At 43.0% G+C, this 26,498-nt stretch overlaps 2 protein-coding genes across 2 annotated transcripts in view; one reads left to right on the forward strand and one right to left on the reverse strand.

Moving 5' to 3' along the window:
- Positions 1–4,335: 4,335 nt before the first annotated feature.
- On the reverse strand, positions 4,336–7,130 carry CYTL1 (cytokine like 1). The gene is made up of 4 exons (XM_045019417.1): positions 6,987–7,130; positions 6,851–6,895; positions 5,432–5,560; positions 4,336–5,267 (listed from the first exon to the last, which is right to left on the reverse strand). The coding sequence occupies exons 1-4, from the start codon at positions 7,128–7,130 to the stop codon at positions 5,184–5,186; spliced, it is 402 nt and encodes a 133-aa protein (XP_044875352.1). The 3' UTR covers positions 4,336–5,183.
- Positions 7,131–13,669: 6,539 nt separating this feature from the next.
- Positions 13,670–26,498, forward strand: part of STK32B (serine/threonine kinase 32B) — a 284,286-nt gene continuing 271,457 nt past the window's right edge. Inside the window, exon 1 of the mRNA XM_045017298.1 lies at positions 13,670–14,156. Coding sequence (XP_044873233.1) covers positions 14,126–14,156 — 31 coding nt within the window. The 5' untranslated portion in view covers positions 13,670–14,125. The remainder of the gene's footprint in view (positions 14,157–26,498) is intronic.

Genomic DNA, 26,498 nt, shown 5'->3' on the forward strand with positions numbered 1-26,498 from the left:
GATCGAAGTGTTCTCCGACTAGTTTTTGAATGTTATAATTCTTGACGTCTGATTTATATCCATTTATTCTTTTGCGTAGAGACTGTCTGGTTTGGCCAATGTACAAGCTCTCCTTGAGTTAGGGTGCTAAAAATGATAGTGTAGCGGGGTAGCACAGGCTGTGGCAAGCAGCAGCACAGGCTTAGCTGCTTCATGTACATACCCCTGGGGTTCAGGCAGATTTGTGCATGGCATGGCTAGCCAATGCCACCCCTTGCTGCTGCTGCCCGTGATACCCTGGCTACTCTACTATTTTTATGGCACTAGCTCAATGACAGCTAGCTTGAGTGCCTACGCAAGCTAAGAATCACACCCCGAGCTCCAAATGTAGATGTAAGCATGCTCCACATGTTAAGGTACACCTTACTCCTATGTATAGAATATTTCCTGCATATGTTGGCAAACATCACTCTAAAGTATAGGAATGGGTCCAGATTCTTCAAAAGGGACACCTTTTTTGTAATGTAAACTTATGCTCTATGCCTTGATAGAACAAATATCTGGTCTAAATTATGAGATCCAATAAAACACATCTTCCCATTCTTCACAAAATATATAGGGAGGGATTCTCTTAATTTTCCTGCTTGTTAGGACTCAAAATCATCGTAAAAATAATCTAAGCACATTCTCTTTTGAGACGCACAAAGATAAAAAAGGATGTCTAGACAAAAATTTGTTGGAAAGATTTTTTTTTTATTGGCTTTATTTTCAGATCTTATTTTCTAACTGCTATATGACATCACCCAAGGATGTGCTTTTCTTCTGAACTGAGGCTTTTAACATGGACACAGGCACAGAAGATCAAGAAAATTTGTTTTCATGAGATCACAATCTTATTCTGGGCGTGGGGAGACAACACTTTGTCTTTGGCTTAGAAAGATAGCAGCAGTTCCCTTACAGTTTGAATTTTTCTGTCCGGCTGGCAATGCAATTTAGGGCAGTAATTTAGGGTTGCTGTTTACTGTGAGTCTAAGGGGAGAAAGTAGGTAAATCCAAGAGTTTTTGCAAGTAAACGTGGTGCTCATTCTTTGGAGTTTGGATCTGCATTGAGCAGCTTACTACCACTCTAGAACATTTTTTGGGGGAGGGGGCAGGGACAGGGATGTGTAGATAACCATAGTGGGTAAATATTTGCAAAGTAACATTCAAAGCTATACTCTCGGGGCTTTAGCAAAGCATTTGAAAAAGCTAACTCATGTCCTTGTGTTTGCACTGCCCAGAGATGTCATACACACAGGGGAATGGAGACCATGGTTATATGTAGTTTGGACAAATTCATATAAAAAGAAATAGTAATACAAGGGATTAAAACATACCAGGTCAAATTTCTCTCTAGTCTAATGCTGTGGAGAAAATTGACTGAGAGGGGTGACACGGGACAGGAGAACTCAAAGTGTCTCCAAAGGTGGGCAGTGTTCTTCTGCCCTATCTTGGGCATCCCCATCCACACTCTATCACTATGGCACTACTTTCTTTGCCCATGGCTATCCTATGGAGTGATCTTGCATGGGGGTTTGCTGCATGCAGAGGGGATCCAGGGAAAGATCTAGCCCCAGGATTTATTACTTTTACTTTTTCCACAAAGCGAGTGGGCAGACAATGAACCGGGTACTTCATGGCTCTGCACCTTTTGCAGTCATTGTACACTGAGGCAAAGTGAACATATATTGCTACCAATCGAACTTCGTAGCATTTTACACTTGCTTTGCACTCATGTAAAATGACTACATGAGGTGCACAGCAATTAAAAGGATGGCCCAGTGTGTCTCCCTAATTCCTGCCCAGTCTCTGCTCCTTACCCCTCCACAGGTCTCAGTTGAGAGTGCTCTTCAGGATCAAAGAAGAGAGATGCCTGTGCATCTTTCACATGGTGCTTTACCCACCCATGAATCTCACTGGGGTGAACTGGACCACTGTATGTTGCTGTGAAATGTAAGCACTAGCTCTGCTTTCAGTATTTTTTCCCATTAAAGATAGCATTTGAGACATGATAAAGTCTGAGTTGAACCTAGCTCCTCGTCGATGGTGTGCCTGGACTATGGAGCAAACCATCTCCTCTGCCCTTTTCTCATCCCTCAGCTTGCAGTACAGGGAGCATCTATAGTATCTAGAAGCACATCAGGCTGCATAGAAGGTCAAGTCCAGGTCTTCCCAAAATGAGCAGGTTTGCCCCTCTGCCCAGGACTGGCTATTATTATCAGGGGCCTTGTTGTGTTGCATTGTAAGGCCCTTAATATTTCCCCAGCACTGTTTGCTAAACCAAATGTCCAAGTGCTCAGACACTTAATTAAAGATGAGTGTTTTTTCTAGCAGAGTTCAGCTGTGACTCGATTTCTTGGTAGCCCCAGAGAGACATCAGTACTTGTGCTCTGCCTGGCCTGCTGCCAGCATGCTAATAATTTTCTTCTGAAACACACTTGCTGCTAAAGGAGTTGACCTTAGGTCAATGCTATCAAAGTTGAGGCTGGCAAATTGCTTACAAATGAGTTCTAAGGGTTATATAGCACTTTCCATGGAGGGAAGTGGCTTGAGCAGAAAACACACTAGGCAAACAACCTAAGCAGTGATTAGCGCACTATAGTATGGTTGGAGAAGGACTATTTGCACCACTAGGCAGTGCACCAGTTGAAGATCACATGGTGGTGGTGAGCCTTGTTTGGAAGCAAAGTTAAACCAAATGGTTGGGTGGATGCCTGTGCACTGTTAGGAGAAATTTGGGGCATGCATGTGGACATGGTGGGAGAGGGGGGTGTATTCCAGGCATGGCAGGGGAATTAAATAGTGGTTAGCACATTGTATTTCTCTAGTGTAGACAAGGCCTTGAGGTATTATAGATGCCTTTCTATATAGAGATTTGCAGATCATACAGAAATTGGAAGAGGCTGAGATCAAAATATGAAGGTGAAAGGGGACCTCCTCACTCTCATTTTGCTCATTTTACATCTCTGACTCGGTGTTTTACTGGCCCTTAATTCCATGCAGTCTAACAAGATATTCTGGGGTAACAGAGGTTCTTGGGGTGGCTTTCAAATAACTCTCATATTCAGATCACATGGGACTGTTGAGATGTAAATAATACACACCTGAATAGAGTCAAGGTCAAACTTATTCTTCAAGCAAAGGAGTTAGTCTTTCTTGCTTATGGCAATGTGTTTTTATTGGAATTCTCAAGCTCATTTTGATTTCTGCAGGCATATTTTGTTTCTGCTTAGATCTTCATTAATCTATATGGTAATTTTAGATTTATACGTCAATACTTTGCCTTTCTGAAAATATCATGTCCTTTTAATTAAACTCGGAGCACTCCTATCTGGTAGGAAAATATTATACTAATTTTAGAGATGAGTAAAATGAGGCACAGAGAAGTTACATTGACTTGTCCAAAGTCACACAAAGGTCTGTGTTGGAACATTATGTAGGAGTTCTGATTCCAGTTCCTTTCTCTAAACACTAGAACATTCTCCCTCCTCAGATGCTAATCTAGTAGATGCAACCCATCTCCCCAAGAACTCCAGGCACGACTGTGCCCCCGTTCATGAGCAGCCATAATGTGATCCAACTTTGTGGAGCAGCTGCTATTGATGATATGTAAATCTGTGAGAGGCAGCTGAAGAATTCTAATGGCCCCTCTTCCCTGATCAGAACCAAGTGCTGCATGCCACAGCTGAGAAGACTATAGTTTCTGTGGTATTGGGTAACCCCAAAAATGTCAGCTCTTTCCTGTCCCTTAAACCTTGACATTTTTTTAAAAATGATAATTCAGGGGTTCTTTTTAGTTGCCTGATAACTTTTGAGCCTTTGGGGTTCATGGTTCCAAGCTTTTCACTGCAGCCAAGAGGGGGCTAGGAACTTCTACGTCTTTTTAAATGAAAGTTGAGATTCTCACAATCACATGACTCCAGGAGCTGGGGCTGTCAGAAAACACAAGACACTGAGACTGGCAATTAAAATCATGAGAGTTGGTAACACCTGAGAACAACGCCCCAACCACCAGCATCAAGGCTCGTGAAGGAGGAACCAGCAGCACAGAATAGAGGAAGGAGCCATCTATGTGTATAGTTGCCACTTCCATGGGTCTCAGAGTTTCTTCTAAGTGGGTCCCCAGAATCTGCAAGGTTGAAGGGGGGAGGGGTTCACTCCCTGTACACATTTCAGGGCCACAAAGCCCTCGTACTAGATGGGATGCTTTCATGGAGTTTCCAGTCTTGCTCTTTATTATATCCAATATATGTATTTTATTTCTATGACTCAATTATCACTCAAAGTTCTGAATAAGCTTCCTGAACTGCTCTCCCCAAGCTAAATTTTTGTAACAGAAACTGAATTAAAAATGAATATTCATCTAGTAGTACTAATAAAGTTAGCATTTAAAAATGGGTGTTTCTTAAAATGTTTAAAAACACATTTGATGACATTTCTAAGCACAGAAACATTTGCATTGCCATGGAAACAAAGCTGAAGACCGCTCATGCTGGAAAAAAATCAAGTTATAGGGTGATTGTGGAAAAAGAAGCTAGAGGGATGATATCTTTCAGTGTGTACGTGAAATGGATCTGATGTGATGCTGACTTCTCTGGGTAGAAGGGTGTGTTTTTAATTTAGTTTTTCACTGAGATTTCCACTGACTAAAGGGTTACTTTCTATACACACAAGGTTGACACTAAAAGGGATCAACATACATGTACATAAACTGTACAAGTACAGAAATGTCCGTGACTACAGACTAACACTTTTACCAATTGCTTTAGAAAAAATAGACAAGTGCAAGCCTACCTCGACTGAGAGAGGAACCACTAGGTCAGAATACAAAATTTTTTTTTTGTATGAATGTAGTTATTCATGAAAGAGTAACAAACCCAGCATTTAATTTCTGATCAAACAAAACATACTTTCTAACTTGTTCTCAACTGAAAACATCAAATGACTAAAATGCTTTCTAACCATAGTTTCGCTAGCAGCTTGATAGGTATGTAAGGCATGCAGATCATTTCCTGCCAAGGCTGAGAAACATGGGTAGGTCTGAGATAATAGGGCTGGTGTGCTTGAAAAAGAACAAGGTTGTAAATGTTGTAGTTGATTGCATTTTTTGGGTGGCTCTTGGCTTCCTTTAAACCATCCCAGGTACTTTCTGTGGTCTGACTCTCTTAGCTCTGAATGACAGAGGGATCAGTCGGAGACAGGATAGGGATTTCCAAAGCATCACAATCGTCAGTAAGGAACACTAAGTCCTGGGGAAATAAGAGTAATGATTAGTGTTATAAATGGGCAGTAGGGAGGCAGAAGGCAGTGGAAAATATCAAGTTTAGGTCTGATCCACCTCCACTGAAGTCAATGGTAATTGGATCTGGCTAGAAGCAGATGTATAAGTAGCAATGTATGGTCATTGACATACCCTCCTGCAGAAGGAGATCATAATGGTGTACAGGCTCCGGATCTTTTCCTTCAGAGCACTCACTTGCGGCACTCTTTGGCATGCAGGGTATGCCACAAAGTTACGGAGTTTTGCCAACACACAATAATTCTGCAAGGCGTAGAAAGGGTTATTTGTAAAACTGCTTGGATACACTACCCATTCCCTTTCATGGGAATTCACAACTCCCAGCTCTATGTACATGTGTTTTTAAATAAACCATTTATTATGTAAACAACAATCAATATTTCATAACAGGGTTGTCTGCTCTCTCTTTGGTAACTGCATAGACACCCCGCCCCCGGTCTTGGCTCTCATAGTTCAATACCATCACTGGCTTCTTTTTATGTTCTCTAGTAGAGGATAATGCCAGCAAAACCCTTTGGAGTTAGTGGAATTATATGCAGGAGAATTTGGTCTATTCCTTCGATAGGAGCACCTCAGTTTGTTACAATATACAGTAACCAAGACCTCTCTGTCATCATTTGCCTCACTCCCACTGGACAGAGGTGTAAGAGTCAGGTGGAACTTTGTTCATGGCACTTAACATTTGTGCAGTATTTTGACAATGTAAACTAATTTCACCATGTTCCTGTAATCAGGCGAATAAATTATTACTGTCCCCATTTTGAAAACAGAGAAACTGAGGCACCGAAGTTAAATGTACTTGCACTTTGCCATGCAGTGAGTCAGTGGGAAAGCTGGGAGTAGAACCCAGGAGTTCTTGGCTCTCAGCCCTTTACTGACTTCATTAGATTATGCTGCCTCCAACAAAATTTAAGGGGTTTTCCCAGTTGTTTGTGAAGAAAGCATAACACAGTATATTCTACTGCTTAGCACTGGAACTTAAGGTGCTTGCACAAAAGAACGTCACCCACATCCTTTGTGGTGGATGGACATGCATTTATTATTATCGCTGCCATTCTTTTGGCTCCTATGGAAAACTTTCAGAGAGCTCAAGAAGTGGTAGCTGATTAAAAAAGAGAAACTCAGCAATGCCCTCCCCCACTTGCATTCATTGAAATAGCAATTTGAATGAGCTAGGTATGCCACATGTGGAAAGAAGACAAAAAGGGTCTTGATTCTGCTTTTGACCTTTTCACTATTCTCATGCATTCCCATGCATACAGTACTTGCTGGTAATATTCCATTACAATAAATATACAAATGTTACTCACTTCAAAATGGTGATTTAATCATTTCCACAATTATAAACAAGAAAAACTTCAGGAAAAACATCTTTTTTTAAATGAGATCCTACAGTGCTGATTTTCACTGTTTCTCTCTAGTCTAGTTAAAATTTCAGAAAATAGCTACAATCCATACTCAGAGTAGGTCCCATACTTTTTTCATTAGCTGCTTTTAATTCATGGTTGTAAAGAAAGAATAGTGTAAACTTACATGTATGTCCAAGTAGAGCTTGGGCAGCATCTCCACACAGGGGTCCTGTAGTAAAGAATAGAGACGTTGCAATTTTTTTTCCTAGGGAGATTTGTTTCAAAAGCAACAATCTAAGTAGTATTTTAGATCCACTCACCACAGGTTCAGGGTTCTGTAAATTCTTAAATGATGCCATGATTTCTTTGCTCAAAGACAGAATCCTTGAGTAGCAGGTTTGAGGAGCTGAACTAATCAACAGAAAAACAGAGAGCAGAACAACCAAACTCAGCAGCATCTTCATTGTGGAGAGTATGTCAATAAATGTTAATGGGTTCACAACTACTGATAGGTTTCAGTGGACTCTAAGTTTGACAAGTGGACTCCCACCTTAAATAGGCTCTTTTATCAATGAAAAAAATGTTTTGGGGTTGGTCCAAACAGCGGCTCACTGCCGTTTTAAATTTCCTGCCAACCGGCAAGCCAAAGCTGCTAGCACTTTCCTGCCCTGGAGCAGGGAAAGGAGGGAGTGAGGATAACCAAACAAACACAACTGGTACACTTTATCCCCTAGAGAAAACAACCCAGTAACCATCTAAAGGCTAACACAAGTATGTGTAATACACAACACAGGATTATTGTGGAGTTGCAGACCCCGCTCCTGCAACCATTTAGGCACATGCTTCTCATTATGCACACAAGTAGTTTCATTGTGTGGCTGCTCACATGCATAAAGAGAAACAGGTTTCTCTAAGTCTAAATGCTAGCAAGATGGGGGCCATATATTGTTGTATTAGTTAGAATAGAAAATGGCTGTAGGGGCACACATCCTCTGCTGGTCTTGGAGATGTTGCTGAATCTGGGAGTGTAGTGGGTTTTGTTTGTTTTTGTTGCAGTCACTATTTCTATTGTCTGTATCTACATATCCAGTACTTCTAGTATGAAATATATTCTCCTTTTAATCTCAGCTTCCCAACACTGGACCAGATTCCATTTCACTTTCTTTGTATGGTAAAGGGATAGTGTACCTTTTTTGACTTTAGTCTTTGACTTAAGTCGTGACAGGTTGAAGAGTTTCCTGTCCACCAACCCTGGATACACTCCATCTTTCATGTCCTTAAACGTGTCGTTCAAGACTACAGAGAAGAAGATTCCAAAGAGAGTAGGGGCAAGAACACATCCTTGCTTTACTCCGCTTTTCTTCTCAAAGCTGTCCGAAGTGGACCCGTCAAACTGGACAGTTGCTCTTATGTTGTCATGGAATGAACATATACGATTTAATAGGGTTGGTGGGCATCCTATCTTTTCTAGTATTGTAAATAGAGCTGCTCTGCTGACTGTGTCAAATGCTTTGGTTAGGTCCACAACGGTGATGTACAATGGTTGGTTTTGCTCTCTGCATTTTTCCTGGGGTTGACACACAGAAAATATCATGTCTATAGTTCCTGAATGAACTAAAATGCTAGTAAATTAAACTAACAACCCATAACAAATACAATCAGTGATTTAATAACCCTTCAGGTTGCTCCAACACAGGGCCCAGATTTTTAAAGGTAATTAGGAGTTGGTCTCCTTAATAAAGCAAGGCCTAAATCCCATTTTCAAAAGTGACTTACACTCTTAGGCCTACAGTTGGGTTGGAAATGTTTTTACCATCCCATGAAAACTTTTGAGGTTTAAATTTTTTTTCTCATTCTGCAGTGATATAAAAGACCTTTCAAAGTTTTTCATGATAAACGACAGACCATAGAATAGCTGATATCTTGCATGACTCCTAACCACTAGACTGTAGGAGACCTAGGTTCATATCCCTTCTCCAAATCAAGCAGTGCAGGGATTCAAACCTGGATCTTTCATATCCTCATTGAGTGCCCAAACCGCTAGTTATTGGCTATTCTCAGGTTGGTTTGTTTGCATACTCCCTTTCGTGAGATTTCTGTTACAATGTTTGAAAGGCCTCTTTCATACCAATGTGGAATGAGAAAAATTTTGAAATCTCAAATTGTCATGCTTCACTCAGCAGTGCCAGGCCTAAGTGACTTGACAAAGGTCACACTGGAAGAACATGGTGGAGGTAGGAATCAAACCCAGATCTTAAGTCCTAATCAGTGCTTTAAGCACAACACTCTCTCTTCCCTCTCAATGTCCCTGTATTACAACCTCAATTTTTATAGTAAAACAAAAATCTCTATATTTCCCAGGTCTCTTTCTTTTGTATTTTTTCCCTTAACCTAGAAATGGAAGCCAGATCTATAAGAAACAACTGTCCTTGTCTCAGGAGCTTGAATTTTTTAAAAGCACATGGATCCTTTTCATAAATGTCTGTTTTGATTACCATAATACTTAACAATAACATGTTATACTTAACTGCATTTAGATTGCACTTTACATGTTCATAGCATTTTAGTGTTTTGATTGCCAATCAGCTGCAGAGTAGACTAATCTGCAGAGTAAAAAATCATTCGGTGAGCTGACAATGAGTGAATAGAGCTGAGCGAATACATCAAAATATTTTCCATGAAATACTCAAAGAAAACATGAAGTTCACTCCACCTGTCTCTATGCCCCTCTTGCATCCACTTTCTGAGAATATTCCTGTGAATGAGATTAGTGGCAGGAATGTTCATGGAAATAAGTTTTAAGCTAAATAATAAAGAACATTTTGCAAAACTTTAAACTCCTAAATGTGACATTCAAACTTAATTCTTAGTTACTCGTCTAATCAGAACAGAAAACAATATTGTGTGACTAATGAATCCAATCTAACTAACAAAGTGCACTTCACGGGCACATGGAAACAATGAGAGACAGACATGACAAGAAGGTTTAAATGCAGAGGCCACAGCTTTATTTAAAACTTTTCCCAAACTGGGTAGGTAACTTCACTAAAACCAGAAAGGTTGTTCCAGTGCATTTCCCAGTGGGCACTAATGGCCTTGGTAGACATAAACTTGAGGATGGGTATGAAAGCCATGTCCTCTCTGCTCCCTCAAGCCTGCCAAAGGACTCTGACTAGCCAGAGACCTGACCCACCCCCCTCCTCCATGCTGAAGGTGGTTGAGATGAGAGGAGAGGAGCCAGGAGTTGCCTGGGATAGAAGCACCCCTTCCCCTTCCCAACATGGTCATATCCAGGCAGCCCAGTATAGGGACCTTATTCGGACACTTTTCTTCTAACCCATGAACTGCACTGGAACCTGCTGAACTGCAACAATTGTAATTTAACCCCTCCCCTGACCCCCCAGACCAGAACTGGATGCCAGGTGTAAGGTGAAAAATCTCTCACAGCAGTTAGCCAGCCAGTTTTGTCCCATGGAAGAAGTCCCTTCCAGACCCCAAAACTGGTGATCAGCCAAACACCTGGCATCACCAGGGATCCAGCAGGTAGATAAAGGATGAGGCTGAAATTGGGAGCCCACAATGGCCACCCAGCCTAGTCAGCAAGCTGCATCAACCACCCTCACACTGCAGTACCACCACATGGGAGCCAAACACCTGGCCCCAGCACCACACTCACTGCCCAGTGGCAGCAGCAGTGGGCAGGACAAGCCCCCCTCTCCTGCCAAGTTCTGGCCCCTGATGCAGCATGTGATCCAGTCCCACACCCTGAGCATGAGAGAGGAAGGAAGGGCGGAGGGTGGGGGAGAGAGAGAAGAAGCAGCTCCCACATGCTTAAATAAAGGGGTGTGAGAGAGAGGAAAGGAGAGGGCTCTACTCTGTGCTGATTAGGCCTCAACCGGAGTATTGTGTTCAGTTCTGGGTGCCACCGTTCAGGAAAGATGTGGACGAACTGGAGAAAAGTGCAAAAAAGATTAAAGGTGTAGAAAACAAGACATATGAGGGAAGATTGAAAATATTGTTTGTTTAGTCAGGAGAAGAGAAGACTGAGAGGGGACATAAGTTTTCAAGTACATAAAAAGTCATTACAAGGAGGAGGGAGAAAAAATGTTCTCCTTAACCTCTGAGGACAGGACACAATGCACTGGGCTAAAATTGCAGCAAGAGTGGTTTAGACTGTACGTTAGGAAAAACTTTCTCTCAGGGTGGTTAAGCACTGGAACAAATTGCCTAGGGAGGTTGTGGCATCTCCATCATTGGAGATTTTTAAAAGAGCGGGCTGGACAAACATCTGTCAGGGATGGTCTAGATAATATAGTCCTGCCATGAGTGCAGGGGACTGGACTAGAAGACTTCTCGAGGGCCCTTCCAGTGCTTTGATTCTATGTGGAGCGCTGCTTCATCTACTCACCCTCCTGACTCTGGCCCCAGAAGATGTTTCTGTGGCTCTTGGCTCCACCAAAGCCACACTCTGGCTAGCAAAGTGGCCATTCAGAATTCTTGGTATCAGATACTTGCAATGAGTTACATGTGACCAATCCCAAGAGCTAGATATATGTGCAGATGCTGTTTAGAGCCTGAGGGTGGCTGGTGGCAGCAACGGGGGAAGCACCCGCAACTGCCTACTCATGCCCCAGTGTTGCATCCTGCCTCCTTGCTCAGAAACAGGGAGAAAACTGCCCTCTATCCCAGTGCAGGCGGAGGGGCTGGAGCTTTGGAGCCACCAGCCTTCTTTCTATATACCCTCCCCCACCCCCATTTGCTCATTAGCAGAGTGGACCTGGCACAGGAAGTGGTAAAACTGACTTGCACTCATAAAGAGAGAGCAGTTCCTCGCTCACCAGGACTCCTCCTAGGGTGATGCAGTGCTGCATTGCCCCATACTTAGGGCTAGACACAAAGGCTGGATCTAGCCCTCAGTGAATAGTTTCAAATAACCAATACATTTCAGAAAAATCACAGACTGCTTATGGACATCGTGTGCATGGAAAAAGAAGCTAGATTTGTCAAATAATTCACTATGAATTATTTGCTCAGCTCTAGCATTCATCACTAGCAACAGAGTTCTCCCACCCCCTGCACCTTCTGGTGAAGCTAATGTGGAGAAAGCTGCCTGATGCATTGAGCCACATGCCAGCTGTGACAGTTAAAAAACGAGCGACACTAAATGCTATTGAATAGAGGCTGGTTTTAAGAAAACCACTGTTGCTGAAGGAGGAAGTCCAGGTTTAATTTTCTCATCTTTGGGCCAGATCACACACAGAGAGTTGATCCAAACCCAAGTGAATAGCTCGATGTCTGTCAAAGTTGCCAGCACACTGGCACTTCTCAGCATGCAAACTAAGCTGCTCAGTTAAGAAAATAATGGAATTTTTTTTTAGTTGCATTAGAGTTTGTAGCTGCTTTGAGAAGTTCTAGCAGATCCACTATGAACAGCTTATTTTCAGCTTATGTCCCTGATATGGGCAAACAATTATTCCCTTTATTTAAGGTGAGCACCGAACTTCTTAGAGAGACGTGCTATCAGTTCTAGACATTGAGAATTGATAACTGGACATAGAAGCTTTCACTTCTAGAGCACCTGGTACAAATCTGGTCCAGGTATATAGTGACCAAAATCCATCTATTTGTTGCTCACTTACCTATGTGAGGCCAGTTGGTCTTAGATCACATTTTCCATATTATGGAGAGACAGAAGACTTGAATGGATATGGAAATGCAATTACTCTTAGCAGAAGTGACCTCTGAAAGTGGGTAATCAAAATTGACATAGAAGGGGGTCCTCAGAGCCAGATAGCAGCAGTAGCTAAGGATCTAAATGTGTCTGATTCAAAAAGGGTATGAATTGCCCAGCTTCTTTCTTACACCATGAGTTGATTCCTTCAGGTCTGTGATGTGTGATCCACACTGGCAGGACAGTGTGGGTAAATTTTCACTGTCATGCACTGCGTCTGATAAGTAGACAAGATATTCGGTCTCTAATGCCATCAAGATGGCACATTTGATGAGCTCTAATTATTTACTTAGAGCCAGATGCTGCCTCCCTTACTCATGTTGAGTAGTATCTTTGCTACTGACCATGTGTGATTTCAATAGGACAACTAGTGGAAGGATTACTCAGTGCTAGTGGGCTTGATTCTGCTCTCACACAATGTAAATCAAGAGTAGATCACTAAAGGAAGTGGAGTTGCACTGATGTAAAATTGGTGTAAGCAAGAAGAGAATCAGGAAATTACTGGAAATGTTACTACTGCAGACTATTTATATTTAAAACCAACAAACTTTCCATCTATAGGAAAAATTTATTTAGAACCTTCAGCTCAAACGCAAAGGGAAAAGCAGTCTTTTTACATTTCCAGTGGCTACCGTGGACTTCAGCAGTGGGTCCATCAACATATTGGTGTATATTCTATTAAAACAACAAACCAGAGTTGTTAGTTAGTGGCAGGGTTTTTTTAAAATTGTAAATACACAATAAAAGTCAAGCTAGGTTGGCCTGGTCACAACATAACATAACACAACACAGGGATCCAAGTCTGGGTCATTACCTTGCCTTGTTCTCCAGCCAGTAGAAAGGCCAGCAGAATCAGCACATTCAGCTCCAGGAGGGAAGGAGTAGTTCTCTCTAGCAGCATCTTCTGGCTAACTGAAGTGGTAGAATTGATAGCATCTGATGAAACTGTTCAGCCCTTCTCATCAGGGAGAAGACTGCGATATATAGACTTTGAGAGGAAAATAGAGGACCACTTTTCTTAACAAAACTAACCTGTGGCTGAGTGGTAGGTAAAGTCTTGATAAATCTCTGGTAATATTTGGAGTGTCACAAGATGACCAGTGTCCCCAGACCTGGGGGAAATGGGGCCAGCCCCACCTGTGCTGTAATTAACTACATCTCAGCCTGAGGGGGGTGGAACTAATAGTATCAGGTGCTAACATGGTGAACATATGGTCTCATTAAAAAGTCTTGAGAGAACACAGTTGGGGGAAGCTATGAAAGGAACTGCAGGCAGTAGCTTGGACTCCTGGGGGAAGCCCTGGATAGGGCCTGTAAAAAACAGAAAGGTCCCTGGAAGAAGCAGCCAGATTGTTCATGTGTGGAGGCAGTGGGAAACCAGTCAGGAGGAAAAGCATTTCCAGGGAACTGCAGTAAACCATAGGCAGTGAGAGGGACTCCCAGTAAGGTAGCCTGAGAGTCAGGTTTCTATAGCAGAGCCAGAAGGACTTAAAGGTAGCACCAGGGGTAAGAGCTGAGCCCAGAAGGTAATATGAAGAATAGCCATGGGGGCAGAAGCACAGTGCGTGTGGATGTTTTGTTTGACATTTAGTTGGACTTTCCTTACTCTGGAAAGGGACTAAATTTTAAGCGTGACCTTGCTGGAGGACTGCGTTACCCAGAAGAAGGCTTCCTGTGGAATCAGACCAGCTGATAAAAGAGACTGATGAAGAAGGAAGTCTCTCTGCAATGCTTTGCCCTGACCTGAGGGGGTGCTCTGGTGAGTGAGCCCCAGGACATGGGGGGGAGACTGGAGACAGAGGATTAGAAAGTTGAGGTGTGTCTAAGCTACAAAATTCTGATTCAGATCTGAACTCCCCCACCTATATTTTGGTCAGAGACCTGAGGACCATAGAAGCCAAGCAACCAAAAGGTACTTGAGTAGGGAGAGGAGAACCATCAGCATGGAAAGGGAAGAGAAGAGAGGGAGCTGGACTTTATATCATAAGGTTGTGGTGAGGTGGTAGCAAAATGGAGATGCCTAGATAGGAGAAACATATGACAGGAAGACACTGGTGGAGAGCAAGATATAACTTAATGTTCAATGTGTGTTATGTGTTGTCTTCTGTGCCTATTCACAGAGGATCTGAGTCTGTTATAGTATCCTAGTTGAGAACTGTGGGGCTGATCCAAAACCCACTGAATTCAGTGGGGAGTAGCTCAGCCTTTTAGCTGAAGTTGCAGATGTTCATGCCTGTGGCTCTAGAAAACCCAGATTCAATCTTTGATAAGGATCAAGGTGATGGTTGTTATAAAGAAACACCTTAATTGTACATGAATTTCTGTGTTGATGATCACATGTCACACAACCATTGGAGCTTCACTCTTATGGTTTCTGATGTCACCAGCACCGTTGGTGGAAATTGCAACTTGTTTGTTTACTCTTTAGTAAGCAAAATTCCTCAAAAAAGCAAACAGAAAAAGAGAGATTGGGAAGTATCCCATGACTTACCTACTTACATTTTTGAGCTACATAGTCTTGTTTGCTTTTAAATTACTAAAAAATGAAACAAATATTTTTTTTCTAAAAATGAAAGGGCTTGCTGTATGGGCAGAAATTCCTGTCATGTTTGAACAGTCTACTGAGACTCCAAACAACTTTCTTTATTATCCCTTTAAAGTTGAAGACTTGTCTAGTGAATGTTTATATTAATAATATTTGGAGGCTGCCATCGGGCACTTCATGAAATGAGCCACTGATTAAAAAGGAGGAAAATATAGAAAAATGCTTTTCTTTAAGCCCTGTGTATTCAGGAAGTGATTTAAAACACCTTTCCTAAGCTTTCTGTTGTGACAAAAATAACACTCCTTGCATTTAGAGCTGGGCGAAACTGCTTTAGCAAACTTTGGTCTCTCCATTACAGGGTATTCAGAGGCTTACTCCAGATACCAGGGCTTCCTGTAAGGGTTTGTTTACACTGGGATTTACTTATTTTGCACTGATGCAGTTATATTGATGTAACTACACTGGTATGAACCTTTTAGTGCAGATGCACTGCATAGGTGTAAAAGATACAGCTTGCCTTCAGTTGAAACTGCAGTAAGCCAGACTTGTGCAAGTCATTTTTGATATCAATGATCTCTGCTAGTGATTTGCACTTCTTGGTGAAGCTCCACTGGCACATAGATGCCCAGTGCAGACAAGCACCAACCAACTTGCAGTACCTTATTATTATACAGAAGTTAGCTTGAAACTGTAATGCCTTCTCTTGGTGATTGAATCCTCTTTGCTGCTTAATCTCTGGTGCTGAATTATTTTATAGTCCTATCGTCATCCCCAACATTCCTCCTGTTTCCGTATACTAAGAGCAAACTGATATTGCCACTCAAAAAGACATTTATTTTAAATCAAGTGAATAAAAGAAACTAAACAAATCCCTATGAAACAGTCAGGAGTAGAACTCAGGTGTTCTGATTAGGGAGAGTGAGCATATCTGGCTTCATTTCACATGAGCCACACAAACCGAAATCTGGAGGACCTATTAACAGGGAACTGGCACTGTACTAATACCTGCAAGTTACTTGAAAGTTAGATTTCTATACAACACATATGGAGATGGTGGGACTTGGTGGTCTTTGAGGTAGGATGGTCCAATGGTTTAGGGCATGAGCTTGGAACTCGGGAGATCTGCATTCAATTTCATGCTCTGCAACAGACTTCTTTTGTGATTTTTGGGCAAGTTATTTAGGTTCAGACTTTTAGAAGGTATTTTGGCTCCTAACACTGATTTCAATGCCATTTAAGAGCCTAAATACCTTTCGAGGATCTGGGTCTTAGTCTGTCGCTACCTCAGTTTCCCATCTATAAAATGGTGACAATGCTCTAGCTCACAGGGATGTTGAGATAAATACACTGACAGTGGTGGTTGCACAGCTCTAGTCCTGACTCTCCTCTTTCGGCAGTGACCACTAGACTTAGGCTACGTCTACACTACCCGCCGTATCGGCGGGTAGCGATCGATTTTTCAGGGATCGATATATCGCGTCTCATCTAGACGCGATATATCGATCCCCGAACGCGCTTATATCGATTCCGGAACTCCACCACCGCGAACGGCGGTGGCGGCGTCGATATGGAGAGCCCCGGAGATCGATCCCGCGCCGTGAGGACGGGTAAGTTATCGATATAAGATACTTCGACTTCAGCTACGTTATTCACGTAGCTGAAGTTGCGTATCTTATATCGATTTTTCCCCTTAGTGTAGACCAGCCCTTACTGATTCTAGTAATGTAGGCTTTAGAGACTTGTCTTCACAGCCAAAAAAAGGGGGTGTTTTTTTTTAAACCCTCAGGATTACTAATACCCATGAGCTAAGCCAAGGGAAAAACACAATGAAAAGCAGGCACTTTAGTTTTACCATGAAGTAAACTAGCTGAGGTCTAGCCTGGGGGAGTATGGGAGTGTCTGTAAAAGGTTAGACTTTTACCTCAAGGTAAAACTAAAGTGCCTGGTCCTCAGTGTGTTTTTACCTGAGATAGCTTGTGTGTTAGTTACCCTGAGGTCAAAACACACTATTTCCTTGCAGTGACGAGGCTTAAGCAACGTTTCTAGATTCTGGTTTTAGATTTAGATCCATATTTGTTAATCTGAGGCAGCTGAGAAACGAAGCCCACTTAGCAGCAAACTATCCCCTCCATCCCTTTTCCAAAATATGTTATATAGCTCCAGGTCTTCTCACCACCAGTCATCTTCACGCCCCTTGTTGTCATCTTCACAATGGAGAATGTTATGAAACTAACAGCTAGCAATGACTGTATTGGGGCAGCACATTCAGTGGGCCTAATTCATCGCAAATGAGATTAGTGGGGGGAGGGATAGCTCAGTGGTTTGAGCATTGGCCTGTTAAACCCAGGATTGTGAGCTCAATCCTTGAGGGGGCCACTTAGGAACCTGGGGCAAAAATTGGTCCTGCTAGTGAAGGCAGGGGGCTGGACTCAATGACCTTTCAAGGTCCCTTCCAGTTCTAGGAGATTGGTATATCTCCAATTATTACCTTTTACCTAGATTAATGGCTGGGGTCTGAGCTACCTACTCGCTCATAGAGGATGTCCCTCTAGATCATACTGGTAAGGAACTTCTGTGTATGGGGTGCCTGATCTGTAGGTAAATGGAGGACTTCATTCCTCAGGACTAGCTTTCCAGCACCTTTCAGCGGTGTTAATTCACTAAAATACATGCACTGAAATGAATAAGATTGAAAATGCAACTACACCACGACTCGATATAACACTAATTCGGATATAACGTGGTAAAGCAGTGCTCGGGGGGGGGGGGGGCGGGCAGGGCTGCGCAGTCTGGCGGATCAAAGCAAGTTCAATGTAACACGGTTTCACCTATAATGCGGTACATTTTTTTGGCTCCCAAGGGCAGCGTTATATCGGGTTAGAGGTGTATGTATAATCAACTGGTTCAACCTAAACAGAAATCCAGGGAGACATTCCTGCTGAACTACAGCATGCACCAAAGCTTTTTCAGTACATTCTTAGCATGGTAGCAGGTTCAGTTTTCCATTCATCCTTTTTGCCCAGAAACTATCATCTGGTCAAATGTGCATTGCTTTGTGTATCTCTGATTGTAAGCAGCTCTTCCAACAGACTAATATAACAACAGAGCTAAAACAAATCCTCAAATCAGCTAGCTATGATGAGCAAAGTTCCCAGCTCAGATTTATGTAATAGACTGTGGCTCTGTTATTCTTTTCTCTCCATATACGTAGATCTCCTACTGTGTATAAACCTTATGGATGAAATCCTGGCCCCACTGAAATCAATGGCAAAACTCATTGACTTCATAGAGCCAGGATTTCACTTTAGGTGTCAGGAAGCCAACTTTGCAAGCTCCTTCGAGCTACACTGGACATCAAGGATCTTGTCCACTTTGCACGGTGTGAATAACTCTGCAAAGTGTAAGAACATGGAGAACAGGCCCTGGATGAATGAAGCTCTATTGATTACAGTCATGTATGTTGTGAAAACAACTGGAGTGGCTTTCTGTTCAACAAATTGAATAAACTTATTAAACATATCAGCCAGGCTCAGGAATGGAATTAGGCTAAATAAATTATCAAGCATGACAAAGAAAAGTAAATAATGGAGCATGACAAAAATAGTGTTAGTATGTATGCTGTGTATCAAATATACTTGTCAATTAAAAACCTTATTTTTATTGTAAACACTTCATCTCAATTTTTTTTAAACAAAAAAAAGAAATGAAGCTTCTCTTCTGCTTAGGAACCACACTTCCCAACACCCTGATTACTGAGGGTCCCTATAACTAATTTTTTTTTTAATCCAGACAGCTGAGAAGGCAATGAGCTGGTTAATGTTAAGGGCCCGTGTACGTTTTTGTGGAGTTTTGTATTTGCTGACATTCCTGGTATAGTGATAACTTCCCACAGTTAACCCAACCATAACTTAGATGAAGGCCTTGTTGATGCTAGAAAATGGTACCACTTTAACTATACTGTACCATCTGACTTCCCATCCTCTTGATATTAAAAAATAAAATCTAATATTCCTTCTCCGTGCAAGAGGTGTCTGCTATAGCAAATGGAAGGAGATGTAATCACTACAACAACCACTGTCTTGAGATATGATCCATGCCACGTGAAAACATAGAAACCCTTGTATTCAAGGATTGCAGGTTCCAGTCAAACCAGCTTTACCTCATTTCCATGCTGGGGTCAGGGCTAACTGACCTAAACCTATTTATATAATGCTGACCTGATCAATTGTGCAACAGTTATCCTCTTGTCTGATGCAAGAGATTGAACTGGGACCTCTAGAGCTATAATGTGACCTTTCATTGCTTGAGCTAAAGAACCAAGAGTTGTAACAGACTTTCATATCCTCTGTAGATCAGGCACAGAGGGGATGCGTAACACTGACCAGAGAGTTACACTTGCATACTGAACCCCAGTCTGAAAGCAATGTTAAAACCACTGTGTAACTGTATCCGCTGTTCTGTGTACTCAAAACACTATTGGTGTATTGTGTACCAAACTCAACATGAACCCATTCCATTTATTAGTGGTACAGAATTGGCAATGACTTTGTCCATGTCAAATAGACAGAGGTGCAGTTCCTTTTCATGTATAATTTTGGTACAGGTTGTGCTTTTGCAGTAAAACAATCGGAGACACTTTAATAGTGTTAATAGTGTTATCTGTATTACAACACAGAAATCAACACAACAAAGCAATCAAGGGAATGGAAGCAAAGGTAGAAACCCTTTAGAACTCAGCGTTACTCATTAAAGTTTTAAAGTGATCAGACAAAGCCTAGTTTGATTTACTATCCTGTAATTCCACTATGTATTTATAAATGTGGCCCTCTTTTGCAATAGATGTACAAAGAGCCAGTTCCTGCTTCCACTAAAGTAGTTCAGTGGGAATTTAGCCATTTACCTCAATGAGAGCCTGAACAGCCTCAAATTGTTACCTTTAACAGTCGAAGTGTTTGCTTGAAATCTGATCAGGTGTTGATCTTTCTGGGAATGGGTTAAGTGTGTTTGTTATGCCATCTGGATACAGACGAGAGGGTGTTTGCTCTCTGTGTGAGAGAACCTAGTGTGTGAGCTGATAAGTCCTGTGGGAGGACCTAGCAATAGCCAAGCCTGGATAGAAGATCTGAGCTGTTTGTTAACAACAACTACAGAAAAAGCCAAGCACCAGGAAGAAGAGAGTTTGGACTTTACGCACTGTGGACTGTGTTTGTTTGAAGAGCTGTCTGCAGAAGGTGCCTGCTCACAGTACTTTTAAGTCAAGAAAATATTGACTACACTTTTTTGCAACTAGTTATTTCTCATACTCTTTCAAGGGGTGTAGACAATATGTTCCAGAGCACCAGACCTAACTGGCACTCCTAAGTTACTTTTTGATGTTATAGTTTAATGATTTCAAGCTTTTTTTACCTCCTCACAGAACTTACTCAATTTCTTTCTTTATAAACTTTTCTCTCTCTCTCTCTCTCTCTGCTGCACCACATGTGAAGCTCTAGCTTCCCTTAGGGAAGCATTTTGTTTAGCTGTGTGGACGCATTCCTTTCAGGAAACAGAGGCCAAAGCATACACACCAGGAACTAAATGAGAAGAATTTAACTTTTAATGGAAAACAAGCCAGAAAACTGGCCATGGGCTCTGAAAGTCAGTATACATTGAACTTGTTTTCCACTTTATTTTTTGTTTTTACTGGTTGAATCAACAGAGTAATGTAAGCATTTTCTGATCACAGGGCAGTGCCCATGGTCAGTCTCATATCCTCGGGCTGCTGTAGGGCTAAACAGAAATACACATCAGACAAGCCTGTTTCCTGCTCACGTGTGAGGCAGAAGTGGGCAAGGTCAGTTTTCATCATGAGTCAAAGTTAAGGCAAAGAATTCAGAACATGAATGTGATTTTTAGATGGAAATTGGTGCAATGTGGGGAAAAAATTGAAGAAAGAATAATAAACAAATCTATGTTTGTTGAAGAAATCTATTACTTTCATGGCAGGTGCCACTATGCATGGTAGGTCAGGTGCTCCATTTTCTTCTAACAGAGTCTGATACCGCCACTTGCACTCAATGGAATGGCTGGTGTACTAAGGCATTATTCAGTAAGAGCAAAGATGTCAGAATCTGGTCCTTACGTAGGAATATATATACTAAATGTCTGTCACTGTGCAGGGGCATAGCTGCTCTTAGGGTGGATTGCATGAAGTCCTAGTGCCACCATTTTTCAACTTTACTTTCCACCGTACTGCCGTGTTTGGGGTTCCATCTGCAGGAGTAAAGCCCGGATTATTAAAGACCTATAGGCATTGCTACACTCAGTGGTGCAACTTCTACCTGATTTAGGAGCTTAGGTCTCCTTTTCAAAAGGGTTCTAGGCACTTAATCAAAATCTCATTCAGCAGAAGCTTTAGGTCAGTTTATATAGTTTCAATGCCAGACAATAGCAGGCCCTTGTGCAGCTGTGCATGAAGATGGGGGTTGCCTCCCCACCTTGGTATCCCATGCAAGGGCCAGTCACGACTGCAGTCTTTGTGCCCCTGACCACAGGGACTTCCCCTCCTGGGGCCTTCTGGAGTACAAGCCACATAAAATGGGCAAGAAGGTTGGGGAGGAGGAGCCAGGGGATGGATCCTCCCCCCCCCCCGACATTTCTTGGCCTCCCATACAGAGAGATGCACACTGCATGATTTTAAGGAATGACACTTCATTTACACTGGGGAGCTCCACCCCTTCCGCAGGGCTGTGTGTTAATATCTCTTGTATTCCAAGGAACTAGTACTAGACCGAGTTTAAACACAGCAGGTAGGAAGAAATGGCAATGTCTTTTTCCAGTCTGTACCCAGCTATATGTGGCCAGATTGTGCAAACCACACAAGGGGGTGATGGGATAGCAGGTTTTGCAGTTTACACACAGTGTGGTGGGATGATTCTGGGAATACTTGGTTTTCTTCTGGTAGCCTCACGTGAGCAAAGATTTCTTTTCCTAATCCCTCTTGTATGGTGAAGTGCATGGGGATAGAGGAGGAGTTATACTCATCCCAGTTGTTACCTATCAGCTCTGTGTTCTTGGGGAACCAGGGCCCAGTACCCAGCTTGTCTGACTCATGAAAGACTTCTCCACCACCCCGACATCTCCCCGCCGCCCAGCCTCTGCTTGAACCAAAGCCGATCAGAAGAAAGACTTAGACTGCCTTTTCATTGCTTTTTGTAAAACACACCTAAACCCCTCCAGACAAGGGTAACAGGATTAAGGAAACTCCCCTAGCCTCATTTGCATCAAAGATGGGACAGGGAGGCATCTCCATTAGCATACAGAATGGAGAACAGAGTTTCCAAGACAAGAACCACACGGAACTCTGGGACCAGGAAAGCAGGGAAGCACTGCATGATGAGGGATCTCTGCGCCAGATGTTAATGAACCCGCCTGCACACACCCAGTTCAGTAGTTATCAGACCAATTCTAGTACTAAATCCTTTATTGGTATCCAAAATATTGAAGCTGCCTAATTACATTGTGAGCTCCCTCGAAGGAACACCACCCATAGCCAGGAGTGATCAGTTCCTAAGGTCTAGCCTGGACAAAACAACTTTGGTATACGCCCTTGAGTCATCAGTTTACCCATAAACAAACCTAGTATTTCCCCCTGAACCGTTGTTCTTTCCCTACAAAACCCACTACCATGCTCAAGTAGGTGCTCTGATGCCTGGATCCAAAATCTGCATCGGTTCCATTGGGACTTCATCTTCTCCTGACTGATCGTGCTGGGGCTCTGCCTGTCTCCAGCACTCCAGACCCTCAGCTACCACCACCACCTGGGACCCCAAGCTTCACGGAGTGGTGAGAACCCATCTCTCTCTCTCACTCTCAGTATAGACTTCTGACCCTGACTTGTGTGATCAGTTATAGTTTTCTAAACCTGACTTTTATAATCAAATTAAAGTTAGATTTAATATTATAACTGTTTTTTTTGTTTGGGCTCCCCTTGTATGGTTATTACCTGGCAATAAATAACTTTCATGGTAAGCTGGTTGCTCCCTCTCTCCCTCTCTCTCTCTCTCCCTTCCCCTCGTGGGTGTTTTTTGGCTTCCCCATTTTCTCTGTAGCAACACTCCTCAGACCTAAGCTAAAGATCCCCGCTTGGCCCAAAAGTCCTGTGGGGTTTGCTCATCAAGTGGGTTACTACCAGAAAAATTGTAACATGAAAGTGGGGATAGGGACGTGCTGAACCTGGGACATATGAGGGTGGCAGCTTGGAAGTGCTGCTCGACCCAGCCTGCTGAGTCCAGGGACATATAAAGGATCAGCTTGGGAGTGCTGATTAACCAGGTCCTCTCAGATGCACTGTGTGTGTTTGCCTGATTCTGGGGCTGGAAGAACCCAGCCCTGGGGAACCTAGGTCCTGCAGGATAGCTCCATTGGGAGAAGTAGAGCTCCATATGAGAACACAAGTGACACAAGCTGTACATTGATAGAATTACAGAAACACCCCCTCCCTCCAGAAGAGTAACCCTAATCAATGAGCATACCCCAAAGTAACAGGCAAATGTTACTTGGTAACACAGTGTTTGATGTCACAGTGCAGAAGAAATTGCTATACTCTGAGATAAAACCATCCCCTGAGCCACCCGGCACATAAGGCTGATTTGTGCTGTCTGTTTTGATCATCTGCACCATGGGACAGTGTCATCATAAGTGTCTTGAACAGCACTGAGCATACTGTCATTTCTTACAATAACAGTAATTAATAAGCAGATGCTTAATAACTGGGGTGAAACCAATGCAAATAAGGATTTTTTTCTTTCCCTTAGTCTGCTCCTCTTCACTTTCATTGCAAGCTTTGCTTGTGCTGCCATTTAGCAGGAGGTATAATAGATATCTCCTGAAATATTGGCTAATACAGGCTAATATTGGATTTGGTTGTTGATGCTTGATGTTTCGTCTCTTAGTGGTAAAGAGCAGGGCCGGCTCCAGACCCCAGCGCGCCAAGCGTGCGTGTGGGGCGGCATTTTCCCTGGAGGGTGGCAGGCGGGTCCGGCGGACCTTCCGCAGTCATGCCTGCGGGAGGTCCACCGGAGCCGCGGGACAGCGGACCTCCCACAGGCATGACTGCGGAGGGTGCGCTGATCGCGCGGCTCGGGTGGACCTCCCGCAGACATGCTTGCGGATACTCCACCGGAGCCGCCGGACCAGCGAACCCTCCGCAGCTGCGGGAGGTCCACTGGAGCCGCAGGACCAGCGGATCCTCCGCAGTCATGCCTGCGGGAGGTCCGCTGGTCCCCCGGCTCCGGTACACCTCCCGCACGCATGACTGCTTGGGGCGGCCAAATTGCTAGAGCCGCCCCTGGTAAAGAGGTTACTTGGGTGACACCTCCAATTTATGTACACATTTCAATAAACCTAAATTCCATATAATGGAACATCATCATCTGATGATGATGATTGCTTCTTGAGGGGAGCTACTGTGACTGATTTGGAAGGAATAGAAGAGACTGTTGTTCTTGTTTGTAGGCAGACTGAGGCCCTGACCCCGCAAAGTGTTTAGCATATGGGTAACATTAAGCATCTGATAAGTCTCACTGACTTCAGTGGAAGTACTAGATATGCTCAGAGTTACATACATAAATGCTTTACTGGATCAGGGCCTAAGGCTGAAGCAGCAGAAGTATTGCCAGAAAAAAATGTGGCCAAATCCTTGTGTACTGCTGCATATTTTCAAGTTAAATATGTCTTACCGAGTCCCCAATGAAGTGATCAGACAGCAGAGTGGAGTGTAAGACGTCGTTGTTGAGAGCAGGCATAGTAAAATGTGATGGGCCGGATATATAGCGAGGCTCGCTGACAATCGATGGACTGCAGCTGTCGCCGAGTGGTACCCACAGGAACTGAAATGACCCTTTGGCCGACCTCCAAAGAGATGGGAAGATTTTTTCCTGAAAAGACATGGCTGCACATGGAGAAGGAAGGCCGGGATACAAGAAGACGACCAATCAATCAAGGTGAAATATGTTTTAGGTAGATTTATAATGGAATTATTGCAATACTGCAAAATTCATCAGTGTGTTGTTACAAATCTTTACTGACATCTGTAATCATTGGTCCACATGCTGCTGTTTAGGCCAACATAATGTTGGCTCTTTTTGTTTACGCACAATCCTTTTATTATTTTAATTCATTTATTCTTTTAGCTAAGAGCTTTCAAACAGGCTACAAGAAAACATAGTCTAGTATAGGTACAACTTTCCAGAGGTTTGTTTGAAGCAACAGAATAAGAGAGCAATAGCTGGGATTGTTTGCGATGACTGCATGGTTATTGCTGCTGAAAGCTGGAGACGTATTTTCACATGCCATAGAGAGAAGGTGGTGGTGGTGTAGTGCAGTAGCACCTAAGGGCCCCAATCACAGATCAGCACACCACTGCGCTAGGCGCAGTGCAAACACAGAACAAAGAGATGGTCCTTCCTCTGTCGATCTTATGATGTATTCTCTGTACACTTCTCCATTTGCAACCCGTTGGCCTTTTTCTCATAGAGGCTGTCTCCCTATGACTAATGGAAACAACACATCTTTCCTTGACTGACTTGCATGCCTAGCTTGGCACTTGTTTCGCAAAATCAATAGATGAAAAACATCTATATCATTATGGTGGATTCCTGGCTGTTATGCCTAGTGGCACCAATTAATCATATGCATGAGCGATGGACAACTAGGGTTGCCACCTTGCTTGTTTTTGTCCTGCCTTGCTGGTTAAAAGAGTTAATGTGCCAGAGGTGGGGGGTTCCCTTGGGACTTGTTACAGAGCTCTACAATTCACACCCCCTGCTGTCCGGACTGCAGTGCCATGTTAGGATAACATAAGAAAAATGATTAAATTACATAAAAATGCACACGGGGCTGTGTATGCGTGTAAGGTGGTTCTCTAAAACATTTTAGTAATAACTATAGTCATCACTAGGATTCTGTTAGTTGATATAAGACTAGTGACTAGAGGCCCCAGTGTGCTGAACACTCTGTAAACAGAGACAACACTGTCCCGCGAAAGCTTTAATCCAAAGAGACAACACAGAGGGGTGAAGTGACTGACCCAAGGTCACCAGCAGAGCTTAGAATAGAACCCTTCTCTGGTCCCAGTCCTGAATCCTGACCACTAAGGCATGCTGAAGTCAATGAGATTCCCGGGCATTCAGCACCTTGCAGGTCTGGACCCCTCAGAAAGTTTTCTCATCTGCAGGCTGATGTAAACTAGAGGGGCTGATTGTAGAACCCTGGCTCGTGTTGTGGAGCACTTATGCAAGTAGTTCCATTGACTCGTGTGTGTGAGGGATCCATAATTGGACCAATTCAAATAAACAACACACTGCTCCAACAGTATAATTCTACCTTAACATTTTCCCTTCTGTGCTTTTTCTTTCCCCCCTCTCAGTGCTGTCAGTCTACTGAAGACTCTAATAATTTCAGCAGTAGCCTCAGCAGGTTGCTTTCAATCAACAGCCGTGGCTCCACAGCAAGGAACAAAAGTAACAAATTTTCCTCAGTGCAAGCACACTCTGATTTCATTCAGGCACAGACATA

Source organism: Mauremys mutica, chromosome 5 (assembly GCF_020497125.1).
Source record: "Mauremys mutica isolate MM-2020 ecotype Southern chromosome 5, ASM2049712v1, whole genome shotgun sequence".
Classification (NCBI taxonomy): domain Eukaryota; kingdom Metazoa; phylum Chordata; order Testudines; family Geoemydidae; genus Mauremys; species Mauremys mutica.

Bases quoted from the DNA above. Each gene is read 5' to 3' on its own strand.
- CYTL1 (XM_045019417.1), bottom strand. From the start codon at position 7,130: ATGAAGATGCTGCTGAGTTTGGTTGTTCTGCTCTCTGTTTTTCTGTTG. The intron at 6,896-6,986 runs GTGAGTGGATCT...TCTTTACTACAG, and splicing joins TACAGAACCCTGAACCTGTG to GACCCCTGTGTGGAGATGCT. The intron at 5,268-5,431 runs GTATGTCAATGA...TTATTTCCCCAG, and splicing joins TGATCTCCTTCTGCAGGAGG to GACTTAGTGTTCCTTACTGA.